Genomic DNA, 24,672 nt, shown 5'->3' on the forward strand with positions numbered 1-24,672 from the left:
CATTCTCCTTTGCAAAACAAAACAAAACTTCACACTAATGGCAATCTTTTTCTTTTTTTTTTTTTTTTTTGGCAATCTTTTTCAATACTTTAATGATCATCTATATATGTTTAGAAATAATATGCACAGGTGAATTTGTTTATATACATGTGATTTATGTAAATGTTATAAGTTTCATTCTATAACTTCTATAACTAAGTAACATTTTAGAACTTGCTACTTGGCAACCTGACTTAGAAATCTAACCATGTTAAATTATAGAACTAGGTAATCCCTTTAAGTCCCTTTTTATGCCATACTACCAATATATCACAGTTCTGATTGGTTTTTTCGGCTATTCCTCTATTTTTTTAAGTATTTGCCAGACTGAATGATTGAATACCTCCTTATCTACAGATGCAAGTATATTTAAGGTAGATACCAAATGTGAAATTCATAATTAAGAGGGGACATGTAGGGATCCCTGGGTGGCGCAGCGGTTTAGCGCCTGCCTTTGGCCCAGGGGGCGATCCTGGAGACCCAGGATCGAATCCCACATCGGGCTCCCGGTGCATGGAGCCTGCTTCTCCCTCTGCCTATGTCTCTGCCTCTCTCTCTGTGTGACTATCATAAATAAATAAAAATTTAAAAAAAAAGAGGGGACATGTATATTAAGTTTTAATAAATCTTTAAAGACCTTTTTTATTACCTAATACATTAATATTCCCACCAGTTTATATTTCCCTGCATCATCCTCACCATCTTTAACCATCAAAGTTTTAAATTTTCCTTGAAAAATTTGGATGAAATATATATTGTTGTTTTTTCAATCTAATCACAAGTGAGGATGAGCTTATTTTTACTATTTATGAATATCGTCATATTCTTTGACCATTCAGGTTTTAGTGGTTTGTCTTTTTTCTGATTCATCTGTATGACACTGATTCTTTATCTATTGAATAAGTTGTAATTTTTTTTCACTTGGTAATTTGTCTTTTACCTCTGTGGCATCTGTTTTCTTACAAAAGTTTTTTTGAGGTAATGTAAGAGAGTTTTTTAACATACAAATAATATATGCGTAATTATATTATGTATTTAATTGTGTGGTTAAATTTAAATACACATTGCATGTATTAACATAATAACATAATGCATACAATTTGATGAGTTTGGAAATAAGTGTACATCTAAGACTCTTTCCATAATCCATACTATAAACCTATCCATCACCTCCAAAAGTTTCCTCTTACTCTCTTATTATCATATTTTTTTGTGTGATGAGACGACTTAATACGAAATCTATCCTATTGGCAAGTGCTTAGGTGTACAATATGGTTAATAGTAGACACTGTTCTGGAATGCAAGGTGGTGCAGTGACTCTGGAAAACAATATAGAGGTTCATTATGACCCAGCAATTGCACTACTGGGTATTTACTCAAAAGATACAAATGTAGCAATCCAAAGGGACACCTGCACCCCACTGTTTATAGTAACAATGTCCACAATAGCCAAACAGTAGAAAGAGCCCAGATGTCCTCGACAGATAAATGGATAAAGAAAATGTGGTGTATACATATATGAATATTACTCAGCCATCAGAAATATGAAATCTTAACCATTTTGCAACAGCGTGGGTGGACTAGAGGATATTATGCTAAGAAATAATCAGAGAAAGACAATTATCATATCATTTCACTTGTGTGGAATTTAAGAAACAAAACAGAGGGGACACCTGACTGGCTCAGTCAATTAAGCATCTGCCTTTGGTTCAGGTCATGATTCCAGGGTCCTGGGATGAAGCCCCATGTGGGGCTCCCTGCTCAGTGGGGAGCCTGATTCTCCCTCTCCCTTTGCTGCTCCTTCTGCTTGGGCCTGCTCTTTCTCTCTTAAAAAAAAAATGTTTTTAATCTTAAAAAAAAACAACACAGGATCATAGGGGAAGGGAGGGAAAAATAAAATGAGATGAAATCAGAGAGGGAGACAAACCATAAGAGACTCTTAACTATGGGAAACAAACTGAGGGTTGCTGGAAGGGAGAGGGTTGGGGGATGGAATAGCTGAGTGACAGGCATTAAAGAGGGCACGTGATGTAATGAGCACTGGGTGTTATATACAATCACTAAACTCTGCCTCTGAAACTAATAATATACTATATGTTAATTAATTGAATTATAATTAAGTCAATAGTAGGCATTGTTCTATAAAAGAGATCTCTACAACATAATCCTCTGACATAATTGAAATTTTGTACCCTCTGGCAAAAATATCAATATTAATTTCATGAGCAAGGGGATGCAGCATGAAAATACTACATTTTTCTTTCATTGTCCTGAAATTTACCAATACTAAAATAACAGTAAATGTTTGCCTATTAGCAGCAATTTTTTTTATTTTCAGTAAGTCAAACACTGTTCATCTTCACCCCCACTCCATGTCTAGGGCTTCCATAGAAATACTACCTTCATAGCTGGTGAAATTTGATGGCAGTAAGGCAGAGCATTATTATAAAATTCAGGAAATTTCAGAGATTTTTCCTTTGCCTATGTATACATTAGGAGTTTTTTCATAAAACTTTTGAGTAAGGAGGTTAGGGATAGACACTAAACAGATCACCTTACATCTCCTGCCAGTCACAGGATGACTACAGCAGAGGCAACCTCGTGGGCACTTTGTAGCCTTATGGAATGCACTCTACATGCAGGGGAAAAGAGGGATGAGGAAGGAGAATTTCTGGAAATCTCAGAATCCTGTCGGTACACATTTAAGATACATATATTTTTGAAAGCAGGAATATTGTAAGGAGGACAACTTTTCAGAAGTCTAAGTGTAAGTAAGATACAGTTCTGGATTCTTGGTTTGGAGCTCTTCAGGAAGATATATGGTGGAAATAATTTTCATTATTCCTCTAGATGCTGAGGTGTCTGAACAATTATCTTTAAAGTTGCCAAAGAATGTAGTAGAAGAATCTGCTCGAGCCTCCATCTCAGTATTGGGTAAGCTCTGGCCCTAGTGAATTATTCTACTACATTGATAGTTTTTACTATATTTCTTTTCCATAAATACTTGAAATCCCAACTATAATGTCAACTTGATTCTCCCCTCCTGCTTTGGATTGCTCCCAATCATACTTCTGTCCCTGGACAACTCACACTTCCTAAAAATCTTCATTTTTCAATCTTCCTAAAGTGATTCATTTCTTCTTAATGATTCTGATAGATTATAATATATAAGCCTTATGACCTCCCATCTCTCCAATTCCCTAGGAGACATACTGGGATCTGCCATGCAAAACATACAGAATCTCCTCCGAATGCCCTATGGCTGTGGAGAACAGAACATGGTCCTCTTTGCTCCCAACATCTATGTCTTGAATTATCTAAATAAAACACACCAGCTGACTCCAGAAGTCATGTCCAAGGCCATTGGTTACCTCAATACTGGTGAGTGATTAAATGAGTGAGTGAAGACTTCTCGGTGTTATTTTAACAATAGATTGGATTTCCCAAAAGACTTGAATTACTTAATAATTCTATGATATGTTAGCTTATCAGAGGACCATAGTTACTATGATAAGAATGCTATAATAATTAATTTTGTGGTTATTATCCAGTGTCCAGTCTCTAATAAAGGTTTAAGAACCTTGTAACATAGGACAGCAAAATTTAAGAACTATCATAAGAGAGACCAAGGCATTTTAGTAATTTCTCTGGCCACAATGCATACAACCTATCATATTGTTTCATTAACCTTCCATTTTAGGTTACCAGAGACAGCTGAAGTACAAACACCGTGATGGCTCCTATAGCACCTTTGGAGAGCAATATGGCAAGAATAAGGGCAATACTTGGTAAGGAACAGACAGTTTTTTTGAGGTCCTATTTTTGTACTAGCTCTTTCACAATTATATTCCTAGTAACCTTGTCAGATATGTATTATTAAACCTATAGCTGGTTATAATAAATAATATACCAAGAGTAGCAAGGTAACAAACAGAGAAGCTGACATTTAAATACACGTATGTTAGATTGGTCCCCAAAATTCATCTTGTTAATAAAAGGTATTCTTTCTAAATAGTTTTTTTTTTTGAGAGAGAGAAAGGGTGCACACGAGCAGGAAGAGGGGCAGAGGGAGAGAGAGAATCTTAAACAGGCTCCATGTTTAGTGCAGAGCTTGACTTGGGGTTCAATCTCATGACCCTGAGATCATGACCTAAGCCAAAATCAAGGGCCGTACACTTAATTTCAGGTGATTAACTGACTGAGCCACCCACATACCCAGAAATAGCTATCTTTTTAATCGTCATTTTTTTCTAAAATAGCTCCCAGTTTTTTAATATATGGCCAGTGACTGTATCATATAACTTCTAGGTAAACCATGTTAGCTTAGCTTTTAATATGTTTTTAGATCATACTCACCTTGACTACAAATAACTTCAGTAATTTATTCCTTTTTTCTGAAAGAAATGAAGAGGACCCAGTGACATGAAACATTGCTTTAAAATCCCTAAGGCAGGGCAGCCTGGGTGGCTCAGCGGTTTAGTGCTGCCTTCGGCTCAGGGCATGATCCTGGAGACCCGGGATCGAGTCCCACATCAGGCTCCCTGCATGGAGCCTGCTTCTCCCTCTGCCTGTGTCTCTGCCTCTCTCTATATATATATCTGTGTCTCTCATGAATAAATAAATTAAATCTTTAAAAATAAATAAATAAATAAAAAATAAAATCCCTAAGGCAGGGACGCCTGGGTGGCCCAGTGGTTGAGTATCTGCCTTCAGCTCAGGTCGAGATCCCAGGGTCTTGGGATTGAGTCCTTAAACACGCTCCTCTTAGGGAGCCTGCCTCTCCCTCTGCCTATGTCTCTGCCTCTCTCCCTGTCTCTCATGAATAAATAAATTAAATATTTTTAAAAAATAAAATAAAATCCCTAAGGCATGGGGCACCTGGGTGGCTCACTCAATTAAGCACCTGACTCTTGATCTCAGCTCAGGTCCTGATCTCAGGGTCATGAGTTCAAGCCCCTTGTTGGGCTCCACGATGGGTGTGGAGCCTACTTAAAAATACATGAATAAATTAAATCGCTAAGGCAAAGCAAAGCGGTTCACAGTTACTCAGTTTTCAATATAAGAAGATTCTGTCGTCTACAGATGGAAATCTCTAGAGAAGAAAAATGGCAAACCTTACTCAGATAAGTAAAACTAAGTAACATCAGAAGTACTTAGACTCTCTGTAGCAATGGGAAAATGAGTTAGCAAGGAAATACTAGATCTAGCAGATTAACCAAGCAGTCTAAAGGAGATAGGAGTTCCAAACACACAGGAATGCCTGTCAGGTGACTCACATCAATATAAACATGTCACACGAAGCCTTTACTCTGCCATAGTTATAAAACTATTGTAACAACATAAATATCATCATCTCCTTCCCCCTGCTCAGGCTCACTGCCTTTGTACTGAAGACTTTTGCCCAAGCTCGAACCCATATCTTCATTGATGAAGCACACATCACCCAAGCCCTCATGTGGCTCTCCCAAAAGCAGAAGGACAATGGCTGTTTCAGGAGTTCCGGGTCTCTGCTCAACAATGCCATTAAGGTGGGGTGTTCTCAGAGTTAGTTTCGATTTGTCCATTTACGATGTCTACAGGGATGAGAAGAAGTAATAATGTAGGAATTCCTTAGGAAAGGTAACTAACTAACATAATTAATTAGTTAACTAATTAACTAATTAATTGCTTAACTAATTAATTGATTAATTTTAAAAGCCTGGATAGTACCAAGAAAGAGGGGATAGAACTTAGGTTGATTGGGATCATTTGTCCCCTGGGGATGAATATGAGTAAGGATAAATTCCAGGACACAGTAGAATGCAAAGAGCCGATCAAGAGCATTCTCAGAAGTTAAATTACTCAAATCCCTCTCTCTTGTTCACCGTTACAGGGTGGAGTGGAAGACGAAGTGACCCTCTCTGCCTACGTCACCATTGCCCTTCTGGAGATCCCTCTCTCAACCACTGTATGTACCACCTCATTCCCTCGCTGAGCCATCATTCTGGATGCAATGAAACTGCTGCCCTGCTCAGAACAATCACCCTACTGAAAATCATGTCCCTTTATGCCACGCTGGTGTTTCCCAGGTCAACTGAAAATTTGGCCAATCCATTAAGAAAGATTTACACTATCCCAGTGAAGCCTCTAAGCTATTTTTCCCCTAAGACCTCCCACTACTGCCATATACACATGCAAAATGAATTCTAAAAATATGGCCTGTGTGTCCACCCTGTGAATGTAATAATAGCATAAAAATATTTTTCTCTCTATCCAAAAGAATGAGAACAGATGGACACATGCATTTGAAAAATGATCTGTGTTTACCTAGGAATGTTAGCATCCCTATTCACATAGCTTGGTTGCCTCCTTGTTCTCTTTCCTCAGCACCCTGTTGTCCGCAGTGCTCTGTTCTGCCTGGAGTCAGCCTGGAAGTCAGCAAAGGAAGGACCCCATGGAAAGCATGTCTACACCAAGGCACTGTTGGCCTACGCTTTTGCCCTGGCAGGTAACCAGGAAAAGAGGAGAGAGATACTCACCTTACTTAATGAGGAAGCTGTGAAGGAAGGTGAGTACACATCTGAGATCCTCTCCCATCCCCCATTCTCTATATCCTCCCACACCTACCTCCTGTGATTCCTTGCACCCCCTCTTCTTTTGTCTATATCATTAGAAAATCGGGGATTTCTCTTTTTTTTTTAAGATTTTATTTATTCATGAGAGACACAGAGAGAGGCAGAGACATAGGCAGAGGGAGAAGAAGGCTCCCTGCGAGGAGCCTGATGTGGGACTTGATCCCAGGACCCCGGGATCACAACCTGAGCTGAAGGCAGATGCTCAACCACTGAACAACCCAGGTGTCCTGAAAATCGGTGATTTCTTAAGCAAGTCACACATCAGAAGATAAGAGGCAGTATACTCTAATAGTGAGAAGCTCAGCCTCTGGAGACTAGCTCCAAAACGTTTTACCTATGGGACTTTGGGCAAGTCACTTAACTTATTTGTGTCTCAATTCCTTCATCAGTAAAGTGAGGATAATAATAGTATTTACCTCACAGGGTTGTGTCAATATTAAGTAAATTAATACACGCGAAGCACTTAGTAGACTATATGATGGTACATAGTAAGTGCTATAGAAGTATTACCCATTATGATTACAATAACTGTTCTTTTTTTTCTTTAAAGATTTATTTATTTATTTATGATAGACAGAGAGAGAGAGAGAGAGAGGCAGAGACAAAGGCAGAGGGAGAAGCAGGCTCCATGCAGGGAGCCCAATGTGGGACTCGATTCCAGGACTCCAGGATCACACCCTAGGCCGAAGGCAGGCGCTAAACCCCTGAGCCACCCAGGGATCCCCCACAATAGCTGTTCTTAATATTCGCCCAATCCTTACCTGGTGCATCATATCATCTTAAACATAAGAAAGGGCTGAAGGAAGTCACTCACAAATAAATTCTGGTATTTTATGTTCATATCACAAGTCTGATCATGTTGACAAATCTATTTGTATTCACACAATATTTCTATGTATACACTGATCACGGATGGATCAAAGAAATAGAAAATAAAATGCAAATGATAATATTTTATCCAAATAAATCATATTCTACCTTTCTCCCCTGGCAGTGCCATTAATTGCTCATTTTTAGGGATCCCTGGGTGGCTCAGCGGTTTAGCACCTGCCTTCGGCCCAGGGGGCGTGATCCTGGAGTCCTGGGATCGAGTCCCACGTCGGGCTCCCTGCATGGAGCCTGCTTCTCCCTCTGCCTGTGTCTCTGCCTCTCTCTCTCTCTCTGTGTCTCTCATGAATAAATACATAAAATCTTTTTTAAAAATTGCTCATTTTTAAAATGTACTGGGAATATTTCAGATATACAAAAAGGCTCAAAGAATCATTAGCAAACCACTTTATACTTTCCCCCCAGCTGACGAAATACAAAATTATCAGTACAGGAAAAATTCCGTGTGTACCACGCCCACCCCCAGAGGTAACCATTACCTGGAATCTAGCGTTACAATTTCCATGGATTTCTTTATTTTTACTGCATATGCATTTCTAGACAACATTCAGAATTTTTACGTGTTCTTCATCTTTAGATAACCAGTATTACACCTTTCAGTATTTCTGCATCTTGTTTCCTTGTCTGCCTTTTCTTTTTTAAATTCAACATTGTACTAATAGGAGTCCCCTCTATGAGTGCCTGTAGTTCATTACGTTCACTGCCACATGATATATTGCAATAGACACATAGGCCATAATTTATATTAAGGAGTCTCCCCGCCTGGATCTTTTCTTCTTTCTTATTTGTCCCTCCTGCAAACCATGCAGCAGTGAACACCCATAGACATGTCTCCTTGAGCCTATGTGTGAGTTTCTCTAAACTATCCTTCGAGAAGTGAATTGCTGATTAGTAGGCTAAGCACATCTTGCCCTTTGCTGGATATTCCCCGCTAGCTCTCCCACAGCAGTGTGAATCAGTTCCCATTATTTCACACCTTTGTCAGCCTTTGGTATCTTAAGGATTAGTTATTTTTTCTGGCCTAACGAGGATGAACTCTACTACCTCGGGTCATCTGTGATCATCACAAGAAACCGCTATAGAAAAAATTATAGAAAATTTAGCAAAGCCCAGATAAGGTCTGGCTAACATCAGACAGAGGAAATCACCACAATCGGTGAGGGCACTTGCTCTGCTCTTTCTCTGCAACAACCCAACCATAGCAACCATTTGAAAACTTGGACGACTGTGGGCTTCGGACTCTGGCAAATCATCTGCCTTAGGCTGGCTGAGACCAACCAAGTCCAGATTTACACAGAAGAAAAAGCATCTAGATCGGGTTCAAGAGAATATGATTGCAATGTATCCCTCACTTCAGCTCTGGTTTAGGTACTTTCACCTTAAATTAAATAAGAATATGTAGTCACTCATACATCTCTTTTTCTCATCTCCAGAGAGTTCCGTCCACTGGGAGCGACCTCAGAAACCCAGGGCACCAGTGGAGCGTTTTTACCAACCCCGGGCTCCCTCAGCTGAGGTGGAGATGACGTCCTATGTGCTCCTGGCTTACCTCGTGGCCCAGCCTGCCCCGACCTCAGAGGAGCTGACTTCTGCCTCTCGCATCGTGAAGTGGATCACAAAGCAACAGAATTCCCAGGGGGGCTTCTCCTCCACCCAGGTCTGTGTTTACCGGAACCTTTTACTTCACCTTTAGGTAACAAAGTTTTGAACAAGATGTAAAGACATGCAAGAAGAAAACCTGAAGTTGAGAATTACATGAAATGAAAATATTATTAGTATTCAGGGATGGTGAGAAATAAGGAAGAATGCCTGCAGTTCTGGCACCCTATCCCTGTTATCATCATGGCCCCCTCTTCCCAACAAGAACTTTATCTTTCTAAAGAAACAGGACCCTGTATGCAATGGTCAGAGCAGAATGAACTAAAAAAAAAAAAAAAAAAAGAATCTACCTTCTGGAATCTTCTGGAAGTTCTAAGAGTGCCTTCCAAACTGTTCCCAGGAACGCTACTCGAAACCCACTAATCTCTCCTTGCAAATGTCTCTATTTGTAGGTCCCCTTTAACTGGCTTGTTGTAAAGCTGACACATTTTATGCTTCCACTAGTTACCTCTTACTATACAAACATCTGTTCACCAGGAGCATGAAGAACTTTCTTTATTGTACCAACATCCTAAGCCTAACTATATAATCTTATATATAAAAAAATTTGTTAGTATGTACACAGCAGGAAGTTTCTTCTTCAGAGAATTTAGAGGTTAGCCTATAGGGTAAACCTCAAAGCGAAAGAGAATATGACAAAATGGCATCTCATCTTTTGTCCATAGTACTTAATCTCTTATTTTTCTATATGAATGGAAAAAACTGAATACTTTTATTAAAAGCTATTCTTTCTTAGAAATCTATTATTTAAAGACTGTCATTCAGATTTGAATGCTGACGAGAATTGAGAATATGGCATGCAGGGATGGGGGGAATCCAGACTTCCAATAAAAAAGAGAGCCAAGGACACCTGGCTGGCTCAGTGGCTGAGCATCTGCCTCTGGCTCAGATTGTGATCCCGGGGTCCTGGGATCGAGTCCTACATCAGGCTCCCCACAGGGAGCCTGCTTCTCCCTCTGCCTATGTCTCTGCCTCTCTATCTCTCTCATGAATAAATAAATAAAATCTTTTTTTAAAAAAGAAAGAGAGCCAAAAAATTCCATAAATCAAGAAAATACTTATAATTAAGCATGACCCCGATGATGACTGCAAAGGGCCTTAGATTTTCTCAGGCGCTGACCTCAGCAGCAGAGTAGAGTTTAATCTGGAATGAGAGCCAGACTGAACTGTGGTTGGGTGGTGGCAGATATGACCATGATTATCAAGTGACACTTCTTAGGCAAATAGCTAATGCCAGTAAATGATTCCCATTCACATATATTTTCCACATTCCATATCCCACAATATTTATAAATAAAGATCAATTTTCTGAGAAATAAAGTAAGCTTCCAAAGCATACAGTCCAAGGCACACATGTGAATGTTGTGGGTCTGCTATCTATCTAAGGAATATAACCAATCTTGAAATTAGAACTCCAATATTTAAGTAGTGAGGGAAGCAGGGAAGAGGAAATCAGCTAACATGGGCCTTTGGGCCCTCAGTAGGTTACCATGACGATGCAGGTTCTCTCACTCGTCTCTTCCAGGACACAGTGGTGGCTCTCCAGTCCTTGTCCAGATACGGAGCAGCCACTTTCACCAGGACTGGGAAGCCAACCCAGGTGACCATCCAATATTCAGGGACATTTTTCACAAAATTCCAAGTGGACGATGACAACCGCCTGTTACTACAGCAGACCTCATTGCCAAAGGTGCCTGAGGAATACACCATGACGGTGACAGGAGGAGGGTGTGTCTACCTCCAGGTGAGACTCTTGGGGACATGGGGCAGTGTCCACATAACTGTTCTCACCGAAAACTCCTCTAACTCAGCAAATGATAGGGCAAATCAGAGAAAAGAGTTGAGGAAGTTGGGAGGGGTGCCGGTGAAGAGAGAAACACAGATTTTTGTCTCTGATGTTCCACAGACATCCTTGAAGTACAATATTCTTCCAGAAAGGGAAGAGTCCCCATTCGCTTTGGAGGTACAGACTCTGCCCCAAACTTGTGACAGACCCAAAGCCCACACCAGCTTCCATATCTTGCTGAATGTCAGGTGAGACTTCTGAATTAATCATCTCATAGATATAACAACGAGTCCTCTTACTGGAACTCCTCCCAAAGCTGAGCAGTGTGGCAATAAATGGTTGCACTACATTTATTGAGAAAGCAATGCGTCCTCATGCTCATACAGAACTTCTCCATGGTGGGGTTTATATACATCGCACATCACCTGCCTCCAGGATCTATGATTGTCAAACCTCATTATTTAAGGATTAATTCCCCTCAACAATAACTAAAAACAAAAGAATATTAGCCCTTGCCTCTGACCTGAATTCCTGATTTAATTCTGATGTAATCGATTCATCCTCTGATTTCATTCTATTGTAATGAAATTCTATATTATCTTTGCTCTATCCAGGGCAGAGATGGAGAATTCCTGAAAAGTATGAATAGAAGGAAGTAGTGACTCTCTAGTTAGAATTACTACTGGCAATAAATAACTCTCAGGTTATATACAAAATAATCAATTTGGGGGGAACATACATATATATGCAGCAGTATTCAAGTAGCTCCAGGGCTTACCAAAAAAATGTGTCTGTCCACAAGAGTATTCTAGCCTTGATGGGGATATGATTCAGGAAAAAAAGTTAAAGTATACGTACCAAATAAGTGGCAAAGGTTAGAGGTCTCAGACCCAGCTATGCATCACTTACTGTCTTAAATTACAGAGGTTGGAGTCCACACCCTTGAAGTCCTGATTCATCAGGTCTAGGGGACAGCCTGGTCTTTGTGGCTTTAACAAGTTCCCTGGAGACTATAACGCACAACCGTCTTCCACATAGGGTGGATATTTAGGAAGACTTCCATATACCTTTGAAGGCTGTAAGGGCTTGCTATGGGCATAGAAAAAGAGAATATTTAACAACACAGAAGACCCTAATTCCTTTCTTCCCTAATTCTTCAGTTACACCGGGAGTCGTCCTGAATCCAATATGGTGATTACTGACGTGAAGATGGTATCTGGCTTCATTCCCCTGAAACCAACAGTGAAAATGGTAGGTCTAGTATAAGTTCAGGAGGCTCTCTTTTATTTGATGTTTTAGGTATCTTCACACTAAGAAAATACTAAAATACTTTAAATCACTTCTGATTTAAATAATACTTTCTCCAATCTGAGAAATATAATTTAACATGCTTGTATACTAGGGTTTTTGGTGTGGGTTTTTTTTCCTCATTAAACTTTGTTTTAATGGATCTCAAGATTCTGTGACAGATTTTTGGTCAAGTTGTTCCCATTAAAAAGTACTTATTTTAAAAACTAATAAATTAAAACACACACACACAAATGGTCCACAAAACATTCACCCTTCCCTCTGAAGGTTTTCTGAGACATTTTCATCATTAACCAGTCTTCCTTTTAAACTTAACTGTCCAATTGAGACAGAGTTCTGTGGTCATTCTTCCACAACTGGTTAAGACTGGGATAATATAATATTAGGTATAATATTCATTTAGCCTCCTGAGCTTCTGGGCAGATGTGGTGATCTTGCCAGCTCCAGCAGCCCTTTCATCCATTGCTTTGATACACCTAAAGGGACTGTTTCATGTTACAAACAGCTCTTTTCTATGAGCCACATCTACTAGAAGGTCAGCAGGTTCCCACTTTTCATGGAGCTTAGACTCTTAAGAAGATAAAGCTTAGGGGCGCCTGGCTGGTTCAGTAGGAAGAGCATGATCTCCTCATGGTCCCAAGCCGCATGCTGGGTGTAGAGATCACTTAAATAAACAAAACATTTTTTTAAAAATGAGATAAAGTTTATGCACCAGTAGAAGGAAAAAAACATGAAAATGACCAATAGATATTAACTGTAATTATTACAGAAGTTCGGAGAAAAATGAAATTGCTGTAAGTTAGAGAAAACAAAATAAAGTTAAAAAAAGAAAAAAAGCCCTTCACAAAAGAATAAAATGTAAACTGAACATCAAAATATGGGGAATTCCCAAGTTTAGGATATTTATTTCACTCTTCTTCAGATATATCAACTTTATGCATAGTCATGTACCATACTAATATCAAACCCTGCATCCCATGCATCCCAATTATCTTTCAGTTTTTAATTTGAAAACATTACCCTCTTCACTTACAAAAATCACTTGAAGAAACTTTCCTCTTAGGCTTAATTTGGTAATAACAATTCTTCTTTTCTCTGGTTTTCCCAGAGGTTTCATCTGTTTATTAACATTTGTGATGTCTTACTTTTCTTCAGCTTGAGAGATCTAGCCATGTGAGCCGAACAGAAGTCAGCAACAACCATGTGTTGATTTATCTGGATAAGGTAAGAGCCCTGCCACTCTAGTAGCAAAAAAATACAGATAATAATCTCTCTAAGAGGACTATAATAATCCTATTCTAAAGGATGTGAATCAGGGCATTTTGGAGACATCACCTCCATGGCAAAAATTTGAGCATTCTAATATTAATTCCAGTAAATATTCTCCTCTCCTTTATTCACATTTCATGTGAAACTATGGGAAGAAATAGCTTATTATAATTTTGGGATGTAAATCCTTCCAGAATGTTATAAGCAAAAAATTCTCTATACAATGTGTTTGTTATGTCCATAAGCTATTTTGAAGCTTTGAGTAATATAAGGAAGAAATCCAATGGTAAATCTAATGATTTCTTCCTTCTATTATTATATCAACATCAATTATTATGTGGATGTTGATATGTCAATTATGTATTATATTTCAAATACATCAATTATATAAATGACATCTCAATTTCAACAGCACATCAACAGTATAAAAGGGGAAAATACTCATTTCAGCAAGGATGCACCATAAAATGATAAGATGAGTTGACCAATAAACCAATCTCATTTTATAGTTATGTGTTCTAACATTATTTATTCATATATTAATGGACATTTTATTTTACAAGTGTTTTGAAAATGTAATAAGGCTGTAACAATCGACCTTTTATATTACTTTTTAAGTCAACACAGTATTTCTACAAGATAGAGGAGTAAAACTATACAAAATCACTGGATTTGTAAAAATGAACATTGCCATTCAACCAACAAAAATCATATTGTCATTCACCCATTATAAATAGAATGCACATACCAGCATTGATAGGAGTATATGAATTGTTTGAGTTATTTAAGAAAAATTTAGGGATATTTTCAAGCACCCTGGAAGCTTTCTATAAAACTTAAGGACACCATTAGTTGATAAAAAGGTTTTTTTTCTTGTGATGCCTGCAGTTAAGCATCTGCCTTCGGCTCAGGGCATGATCCTGGAGTCCTGGGATCGAGTCCCACATCGGGCTCCCTGCATGGAGCCTGCTTCTCCCTCTACCTATGTCTCTGCCTCTCTCTCTGTGAGAGAGAGGTCTCTCATGAATAAATAAATAAAATATTTTTTTAAAAAAAGGTTTTTTCTCCCCAGAAGTAGATGAATAATTAAACTCATTCAAAGAAGAGAGAAGAAAGCTTGTCATTTCCTTTTGCTTTCTAGGTGACAAATCAGACACTCAGCTTGTCCTTCATGGTTTTGCAAGATGTCCCAGTAAGAGATCTGAAGCCAGCCATAGTGAAAGTCTATGATTACTATGAGACAGGTGAGTATGAACAACCTTCACTTAGAAATTAAATTTCTGATCACAAAAATTTAGATTTGAGAAATGTGTAGGGGCAAATTATTACACTAATTATTCTTACTACTTCGTTTTGTCTCCATCAAGTCTGATTCTTCTCTGTCTTCTATACATACATTGTAGAAACTATCTTATCGTGTAAATACATCAACTACTAATAGAGACCACCTGTGGGATGTTTCGTTCCCTTTTCTTCAGATTAGTTAACTATAAGACAACATGAGACTTAAATAAGTATAACATTTGAACTTTCAGAAGTTAGGGGAAAGAGAAATACAACATATTGTATTTGAAGAGTTAGCAATATAAGACAGCAAGCAACACATCAAATGGATACTTATGTTTCTGATACAATTCTTCCCATAATAAAAGATTTTTTAACTGACTTGCATCCCATAGATGTTTTCTTTCCCTCTCACTTCACCTAATGGTTTTGTTTTGATTCAGATGAGTTTGCAATTGCTGAGTACAATGCTCCTTGCAGCAAGGGTAAGTAAGTAATGCACACTCTTTCCAAATGCAGTCAGACCCGCTTGGCTTGTCTCTCACATTTCCATAAAATTCTGGCTAAATATTTTTCATAGACACCATCTTGCTCACAGTGCAACCTATTATAGAAAAATGCATTTATCGGGAAAGGGCCGCTGCTGGGCAAATTTCAGATAGTTCATAGGTTTATTTGTTGGATACTTATAAGTAATAAATCTCATTTCCCACTGTGCTAATCAGGCTTCCTTAGGCAATATGCTACCCAGACCTAAGGGATGGAACATTCACTGTTCAGGAAGCCCAACTCCATCTTGATTCTCTCTTTTTTCCACTATCACAGATCATGGAAATGCTTGAAGACCATGTCAGTGAAAACCTCTTTGCTGGTGTCCTCATTCCACAGACTGAGGAACTTTTGTGTCTATGAAGATTTGAGGAATAAACTTTTTTTTCTGGTCAGTTGTTATCACTGCTTCCTCATTCACACAATAGACATTTATTACATTTCCATATAATCCCCAATAGAATTCTGAGATTAAAAATTCATAGCAATCAAGGGTTGAGGGACTTCAGAAAATGAAAAACATTACAGTGATGGTGGTCTAAGTAGGCTTCATTAGAGGTTGCAGGCAAAGTACTGGATTATTTACTGTAAGAATGTGAAGTATGTTTGGTTACAGGAATCCCCTAAGAAAAAGCCAAAGTGCATGGAAAAGACTTTCCATAATAAAGAGAAATAATGAAATACAGTGTTGGATAAGTTATATTGGGAGGCAGCATAATTAGTTGGAACTTCACCTGAACTGGGGTTATGTGTCCTCAGAACCAAATCTGCCATTGCCTGATACAAGTGATTAGTCAGAGTTAACCGTGGGTCTCAGATGATAAAGGATGACAGAAGGAAAATGCTGAGGGTAAAGAAAAAAAATAAATGCTGAGGGTGATACATTAGAAGCAAGCTCCCGTAGGGGTGCCTGGGTGGCATAGTCGTTTGAGTGTTGGACTTTTGATTTCAGCTCAGGTCATGATCTTGAGGTAGTGGGATCGAGCCCCACATTGGGCTCTGTGCTGAGCATGGAGCCTACTTGGGATTCTCTCTCCCTCTCTTTGCTCCTCCCCCAACGCTCTCTCTCTTTCTCTCAAAAACAACAACAAAAACAACAACAAAATGAACTCTTTTAGAAGAAAGTATATGACTCAAAAGTCTGAATAGGAGTGTTATATTGGAATACTTTTTCCCCAGAACTTTGAGTCAGGATCAAAAGATAGGTATAAACTCAAGGAGGCATTCAGACACAGAAATAAGTGTCCGCACAATATCCAGTCTTTACACATTCTTCATGGTAAGTATTGAAATCATTTATTGTATGGATAGAGGGGCAGAAGACTCAGGAGTTCATAGAGATCTCTGGAGTAGTCCTAGGAGTCTATAGGAGTCCATGTCTTCATTTGGGTTAGTTTGATGGATGCCTGAATGGTATCAACTAAGAACTCTAAAGGACTTTGAAGTTAAGCGTTCTTAGCTCTATCTCTGGAACTGGGTACAAGTAAAAAAATAAAAACTATCACTGAATTCCACACATCCAAGCCTCCCCATCTCAACCCTACTGAATCCCAGATCTCTTGCAAAGCTGCAATAGCACTACAGAAGCCCCACAGACAAAAACTCACAAGGCTGACAGAGCACCAGATTTATTCAGCACAAACTTGATAACCAGGGCCAGGCTAAAACCCTGTCAAAACACCGGGAAGAAATGATTATCCTAATGGTGAAGTGGGCAAGGACAGGGTTTCCTTCTTCAGAGAATCATCTACCTTCTGTATTTTTTTAAAAGATTCTATTTATTTATTCATGAGAAAGACAGAGACCTAGGCAGAGGGGGAAGCAGGCTCTCCATGAGGAGCCTGATGCGGGACTCGATCCCAGAACCCTGGATCACGACCTGAGCCGAAGCCAGACGCTCAACCACTGAGCCACCCAGGTGCCCTTTACTTCCACATTTTACACAATTTTCAGTTTGATGTGGTGCAAAAACCATGTGCTTTCCAAGATGTGGAAAATAGAATGGACTCAAAATTCGACTCTGCAACTTAATACCTATGCAATCTTACTCAGCACTTAACTCCTCTTGAAACTCAATTTTCTGATCTGTAAAGAAGGAGAATATTATCAACCTCCACAAGTGTGTGTGAGGATGAAAAGACAAAGGCCCTGCACATAGCGGACCTCGCCAGACACAGCAATGCCGGCTGGAGTCACTGGCCACCTTGGTTCTATCTGTGAAATGGGAATAGAAGCAGCAACTATCTCAGGAGACAGCTATGAGGAGTGTGCTCGCTGAATTGAGTCCTTGACACACATAAACACTCAGTAACTAAATGGTAGCTATTTCTCAAATATCTTTTAAAGCCTGCCAGTAATAACATGACTTCTTCAAGGGAAATTAGTTCAGAAATAGGGGAGCTCAAGGTTGTTTCTGAACAATAACAACAATGCACTGGAGAGCAATTAACCACAAAAAAGCAAATCTGAAATAACTTACCATTTTAAAAATTACATTTAGAAGTCCAATTATTTTCTCCAATTTCCTGAACACAAAGTTAATAAAAATCTGAGGCTTTAAAAATATACTGGAAAATGCAAGTAATTGGGATAAGGCTGTTATATTCATTCTGCTAGCAGGGAAGGAAGTGGGGAGATGACTAGGCAGGTGGTGGGGGACACTGGGCTTGAGCCTCGGGGGGCTCTGGGTCGACTCTTCCCAGGGGCCTCTCGACCCTGTGCAAGTCAACAACAAAAACAGAAACAACCCAGTTTCAAAATGTCAAAGCACTTGAATAGAGATTTCTCCAAAGAAGAGAAGAAATGGAAAATATGTACATGAAAGATGCTCAACACCATTAGTCATCAGGGAAATGCAAATCAAAACCACAATGAGATACCTCTTCATGCCTACTAGGATGACTATAATTAAAAAAAAAAAAAGAAAAGGAAAATAACAATTGTTGCCAAGGATGTAGAGAAATTGTAACCCTTGTATATTGCTTGGGTCATTTGGGGAATGGCATGAAAGAAACAAGATTTTAATGTTCAGAGGTTGACATGATTACCAAAGTATTTTGTTTTTTCATCACTTTTAGAAATGAATGAAAAAAAAAAAGAAATGAATTAAATTCATTTTAAATTACCAAATTCAAAAATAAATAAATAAATAAATTACCAAATTCAATTTAAAAATAAATTAATTATAACTTGACAGATAATAAGGGTCTGAAAAATGTTTATTAAGTTTTTTACTTCATATTCTGATTAGCTTCCAATTAAAAACAAGTACAAAGAGTTAACAGAGAAGAAAGTGTTCATGTCCAGTAATTGGGCGTTATGTGTCTGAAAATGGTTATTGTTTAACCCGACAAAATGTCCCTCAGCCCCTGTAGGACTCAGGCAAAGTACGGCTAATATACTCTTGTATGACTTATATTGGGTAGAGTTCAAATACAACACTGGGACTGATAGAATGCAAGAAGATAGGAGAGTTAATTCAGTCACATAGTAATTGTTACAGGAAACAAATATTTCATGCAATTGACTTGAGGCATCTAACTTCATAGTCCCCATTTGTGTCCAATCTCAAATATTCCTGCTATTTCATGTTATCAATCATGCATTCATCCAACAATTACACTGTGGCCCAATAGGAAACAAAACACTCTCCACCTTCAGAGAGTTGTATTCTAGAAAGTGGAGAAAAGATTTTTTAAAAACAAAAATATAAACAAGAAATTTAAATTGCAGACAAGAAATGTTTCCTGATATGGGAGGGAAAGACAGGGAGGAAGATGGAAGTAGGAATGGGGTAGGACTACAGTTCTATGTAGTAACTCAGGAAAGACTTCCGTAAGAAGCCGTGGGTGCCTGGGTCGCTCAGTGGCTGAGCATCTGCCTTCAGCTCAGGGCATGATCCTGGAGTCCTGGGATCAGGTCCCACATCAGGCTTCCCATGGGAAGTCTACCTCTTCCTCTGCCTGTGTCTCTGTGTCTCTCATAAATTTTTAAAAATTAAAATTAAAAATAATGTTATAGGAAGAGACCTATAAAAGGTGAGAAAATGTTGCTCATTTTCCTGTCTCTGTTTCCTCCTCTTTCTTGTTCTTGATCTCTCTTCCTTCTTTCCTTCCACCTTTTCTCTCTGTTCCTCTTAATTAGAGAAACTCATGGGATGAAGTAAGTATTCCGAAGCTATGGAGTCAGTATCAAAGTTACAATGGCTCTCTTCTCCCAGAAAATTCTTTTTTTTTTAAAGATATTATTTATTTATTCATGAGAGACACAGAGAGAGGCAGAGACACAGGCAGATGGAAAAGCAGGCTCCGTGCAGGGAGCCCAACATGGGACTCGATCCCAGGACTCCAGGATCACGCCCTGGGCTGAAGGCAGGCGCTAAGCCACTGAGCCACCCAGGGATCCCCCTCCCAGAAAATTCTTACAAAGATTATCTAATATCTGTACTGTCTAGAGGTTGGCACATTCCCTCCCTGTGCTGATATCAATAGTAGACTTGAAATTATTCCCCTTATCAGCCCTTGGGAACAGTGATAATAAGTAACTATTATTATAATGAGGAGTAGGGGAAAGAGAGGAGCTCCAACACGATGTTGCTTACCTTGTGCCCTGCATGGTGATAAGGACATTACATGGCTTTCTTTCTCACCCTCACAGTGCCCCCACGAGTGGATGGGATTATTATTTGCATTTCAAGGTTGAGAAAATGAGGCTTAGAGATGCTAAGTCAACTAGAGAAGCCAGGATCTGATGAAGATGACATTCTCAATCATGACGCTAGTCTTGCACTTTTGATGTGCTTCTCTTCTCATGAAATACCACCTTCAGGGCAAGGCAGAGAAAATCTTATCATTCCAGTGTTACTGCTCAGAAAGCTGTGGCTTGGATCAGAACCAAAAATGATTTCATTGGAAGACATGACTTAGGCATGCAGTGTAGTGATGATGAAGAACTAGACCCCTGCATCTAGACCATGTGAGTTTGGATCTTAGATCCTCCACTTAGTACCTGTGAAATTTCCAGTTGGTTACTTAACCACGGGGTATGCCATCTGTGAAAAGGGAGCGATAAGAGTACCCACTCCATGATATTGTTGGGAGGATTAAATGAAGTAACATAAAGCCCAGCATATGGTAAGAGCTCAATAAATATACCTGTTAAGTGTGAAGCCGGGACTAGAGCTCCATTTGGACTCACAGTTCAGTGCATTACTGAACTCCAGTACCCAGAGGACTGTATTTTCCAATCTTGAGGAGGAGAGGGATCTAACTTGACAGAGTGAAATTTCAGGCAAGCAACTATCTTGTTACAAGAAAGTTTTGGATATTTTATCAAAATAAAAAGTATAAATAGCAATAAATAAAACAGTGGAGGAAGAAAAAAAATAATAGAACCGAACACCAAATGATGAATTTTCTATATGGAAATTAGACTTCATTATGCTTGAGTCAAAAAAGCCAAATATAACCAATTTTACAATTGCCTAATTTTTTAATAATCCTTCTATATTTTTATACCTCTTAAATATGTATGCGTTTTTTCCTTAACTTCCATGATACACCATATTGCCCTGCTTTTTCTACTATTCCTCTGTCTATTTCTTCTGGGTCTCCTTAAATGCACTTGTTTCTCGGAGCCCTTTTTTAGACTTCTTCGTAATCTGCATACTCTACATGGGGGATGTCATCCATTCCCCTGCCTAAAGTCCTCCAGATATGATGATCCAAACTTGTATCTCCAGCCATGAGCCCTTTCCTGAGCTTTAACCTCTCCTATTCAACTCAATGATAGACATCCACATGCACGTCACGTCTAAACCACATTCATCACATTCATCACACACACACACACACACACACACACTGCTGTGCTTTCTGTTAATGAAAGCATCATAATCCACCCAACTAGAACAGAGACTAGAAATCATCCCCAACTTTCTTTCCACCCTAAATATCCAATCATTCAAAATATTTCATTGATTTTTATTTTCCTTCTAAATACCGTGTAAATTCATCTTCTCTCCATTCCCACCACCTCCATCTTGGCTGAGAATCCCATCACAACATTTCTAGATAGCTAAATTCACCTTCAAATGAGTCTCTCTGCTTTCAGTCATCCTCCAAACCACCATATCAAGGATTCTAAACCAGATTCAAAGATGTCATTGCTTAAACACTTATCTGACCCCAAATGTCAATAGTGCTGAGGCTGGGAAACTCAGTTCTAAGATGAGGAGGTGGGTTCTGATGAGAGGGTGATTTGCATTCCCTGGCCACTTTACTAACAGCATCTGCTCTGACACCACTTCTGGCCACTGCTGAGAGCAATGAGCCCTTTCAGGGTGTTCCTGCCAAATTCCACACGCTCTGCTTGGAAGCCTTGGGGTGGGGCATTCTGTTTGCACAGAGCTCCCTCATAAATAAATGCCTGTGAGCTGGGGGAGTTTCGGAGACTACGCAGAGTGCAAGGAGGAAGATACCATATTCTCGGATCTCCTACACCATGAGGACAGACAGATATGCTCTGTCATGTCTTGTTCTAATTCTTCTTGACCTCAGTACATGGAAGACCATGAATACCACCCATGGTCTTATTTTTATATTGTCCCCTTTTCTTTCCATCTCTCTTCTCTTCTGTCATTCCATTGCCATTTTTCCCTCCAAGCCACTAGCTGTTTTCTTGAATGCCCCTTCCTACTTTAATATTATATAAATTTGTATAATTTTTTTTCAGAAGTGATTCATATGACTAAACTTATATGTGATTTTATTTCAGAAAACTCCCTTCCTGTGAGTCTGTCACTGTTGGTTCATAACCTCCTCGGAGCTTCCCAGGCAAAATCTGAAACCAGCTCTTGTATACAGAGGGCAGGGAGAGGTCAAATAAGTGAAGGGAATGTACATAGGAGGCTTGTGTTCAGCGACTGCAAAACAAGTAGATCCTCACACCCAGCTGGCAAATCTTTTTTTTTTTTTAAGATTTTATTTATTTATTCATGAGAGACACACAGAGAGAGGCTGAGACACAGGCAGAGGAAGAAGCAGGCTCCATGCAGGGAGCCCAACATGGGACTCGATCCTGGGACTCCAGGATCACACCTTGGGCTGAAGGCAGGCGCTAAACTGCTGAGCCACCCAGGCATCCCAACTGGCAAATCTTAAAAATGTATACAAAGGCCTTACCTGGGTTCAGCCACATATACCGTGCAGGTGTTCTCATCACCACATCCCTATCTCCAGTCCCTGTCCCAGGGGCAGTCGCTGGGAATAGGAAAGGCAAGAAGAATGTATTCCAAGGACGGTAGAATGGGTAAGGAGCCTCTGAGTGCCAAGGTCAAGCTCACGGGTCACCTGTGGTCACATCCTCTTAACCTCTTCCAACATTCCACTAGCTGTCTTCCCCAGTGTGCTCTGAGAGGTCAGCAGGGAGTTTCATTATCATGGAGGTGGCCCGTTTTCTGCCTACACTGGAGGCAGATGCCACAGTAACAATGCAGATACATGGAAGAGAAAACACAGATTTAGACAGTGATTCCTGAAATCAGTGACAGCTTTTTCCAGCAAGAGCCCATGATCCACACCATTGATTTCTTAAAGCCCCTAGGCTGGGGATCAGGTCACTCGGGGTGTTCACTTGTGTCTGCAAGGATTTAATGAAGATCATACATTAGCAGACTGACTCATCAGGTATGAACACAACATTTTGTTTGGATAACGGCACGAGTGCCTCCTTGTGAGACGCAATGATGGCCAGCCTATTTTGAAGAACAGCTTTTCCCTTAAGAGACATTTCAGTATTCAGTAAGGACAGACTTTGTTGCTATCATTCAAGGCTTGCTGGGTGAATTTAGTAAGGGCTTCTATCTGTGCTATAATGTTCTCCAAGCCAGTGGAGGGGACAAATGATGGTACTGGTGGAAAACAGAATGTGTCCATCTGGCCTTGAGGAGAAGGAGGTTGACAGTTTTAGGAACTTGACCTGGTTGTACATACCACATACATTGACCAAGGAGAGAGCACTGTCAGACATGAGGAAATGACTGAAGGAGAGAGATGCCAGACCAGGACTCCCATCTTCTTTTCAACAACAGGGGTATAGATGGCCCGTCTCTGACTTCCTAGGAATTTGTTGTATCTTCTCTATAGATGCCCAGGGTCTATGTGCCCAGCGAGATCCCCCTCGTCAGGCTGACCCTACCTGCAGGCTAGAATAATCCAATCTATTTTATGAATGCCCGGATCCCCCGAGTCCCATGTAGTTGCCAGGTACCAGGCAGGACTAGGTGTGTGTGATGTTGCTCATTTTCTCTCCCTCTTGCCAGGTCGGAGAAATGCCATGGCTCCTGTATCCCATAGCAGCTCTAACCACACCTGGAGACTTTCCCAGGGCGTTTTGTGGGAAGTTGGCAGTTATTCAGTAAGCTCAGTGAGAGCATATTCTCTCACCATGAGCATTGAATGTCTCCTTCTGAGACACTCAAATAGAACAGTGATTGTAGGTGCTTCCTTAGAATTTATCAAAGGAAGAGGGAGCCTCTTTAATGACTTTGTAGGTGACAAGGACTTACTCCACTGTATCTCCTTCACTGTGAGTACTAACTGCTATCTCCCTGTTTTATTTGTTTTCTTCCTTTTTAATATAATTCTAACGGCCTGGAGATTGGTTTTCCAGAACAGGGAATTAATTTAAAAGGACATCAATGACTTCAGGGACGCCTGGGTAGCTCAGTGGTTGAGCGTATGCCGTTGGCTCAGGGTGTGATCCTAGAGTCCTGGAATCAAGTCCCACATCGGGCTCCCTGCATGGAGCCTGCTTCTCCCTCTGCCAATGTCTCTGCCTCTCTCTCTCTCTCTCTGTGTGTGTGTGTGTATGTGTGTGTGTGTCTTTCATGAATAAATAAATAAAATGTTTAAAAAATAAAAATAAATAAAAGGACATCAATGACTTCAAAGGAAAACCTAAAAAGAAAATTTATCCGAACAAAGGAAGAAAGTATATATTTCCCATCCCAAAAAAGGGAGAGGCATTACTTATAGACAGGCAAATTTGCTATTGAATCCCCAAAATGGTCCTATTAGCCAGAGAAAGAATAAGTTAGACGCTTTGGGATATTTCTTTTTTTTTTAAGATTTTATTTATTTATTCATAGAGACACAGAGAGAGAGAGAGAGAGGGAGAGAGAAAGGCAGAGACACAGGCAGAGGGAGAAGCAGGCTCCATGCAGGGAGCCCGACGTGGGACTCAATCCCTGGTCTCCAGGATCACACCCCAGGCTGT

The 24,672-nt window shown here is 39.7% G+C and overlaps 1 protein-coding gene across 1 annotated transcript in view; it reads left to right on the top strand.

The window, feature by feature from the left end:
• LOC112665366 (alpha-2-macroglobulin) overlaps positions 1 to 15,791 on the top strand; it is a 41,862-nt gene extending 26,071 nt beyond the window's left edge. Inside the window, exons 23-36 of the mRNA XM_025455025.3 lie at positions 2,890 to 2,973; positions 3,244 to 3,420; positions 3,740 to 3,827; positions 5,411 to 5,567; positions 5,912 to 5,986; positions 6,406 to 6,586; positions 8,975 to 9,198; positions 10,726 to 10,944; positions 11,107 to 11,234; positions 12,147 to 12,237; positions 13,450 to 13,518; positions 14,705 to 14,807; positions 15,291 to 15,332; positions 15,673 to 15,791. Coding sequence (XP_025310810.3) covers positions 2,890 to 2,973; positions 3,244 to 3,420; positions 3,740 to 3,827; positions 5,411 to 5,567; positions 5,912 to 5,986; positions 6,406 to 6,586; positions 8,975 to 9,198; positions 10,726 to 10,944; positions 11,107 to 11,234; positions 12,147 to 12,237; positions 13,450 to 13,518; positions 14,705 to 14,807; positions 15,291 to 15,332; positions 15,673 to 15,689 — 1,655 coding nt within the window. The 3' untranslated portion in view covers positions 15,690 to 15,791. The remainder of the gene's footprint in view (positions 1 to 2,889; positions 2,974 to 3,243; positions 3,421 to 3,739; positions 3,828 to 5,410; positions 5,568 to 5,911; positions 5,987 to 6,405; positions 6,587 to 8,974; positions 9,199 to 10,725; positions 10,945 to 11,106; positions 11,235 to 12,146; positions 12,238 to 13,449; positions 13,519 to 14,704; positions 14,808 to 15,290; positions 15,333 to 15,672) is intronic.
• Positions 15,792 to 24,672: the final 8,881 nt, after the last annotated feature.

The sequence above is a fragment of the Canis lupus genome, chromosome 27 (assembly GCF_003254725.2).
Source record: "Canis lupus dingo isolate Sandy chromosome 27, ASM325472v2, whole genome shotgun sequence".
Classification (NCBI taxonomy): domain Eukaryota; kingdom Metazoa; phylum Chordata; class Mammalia; order Carnivora; family Canidae; genus Canis; species Canis lupus.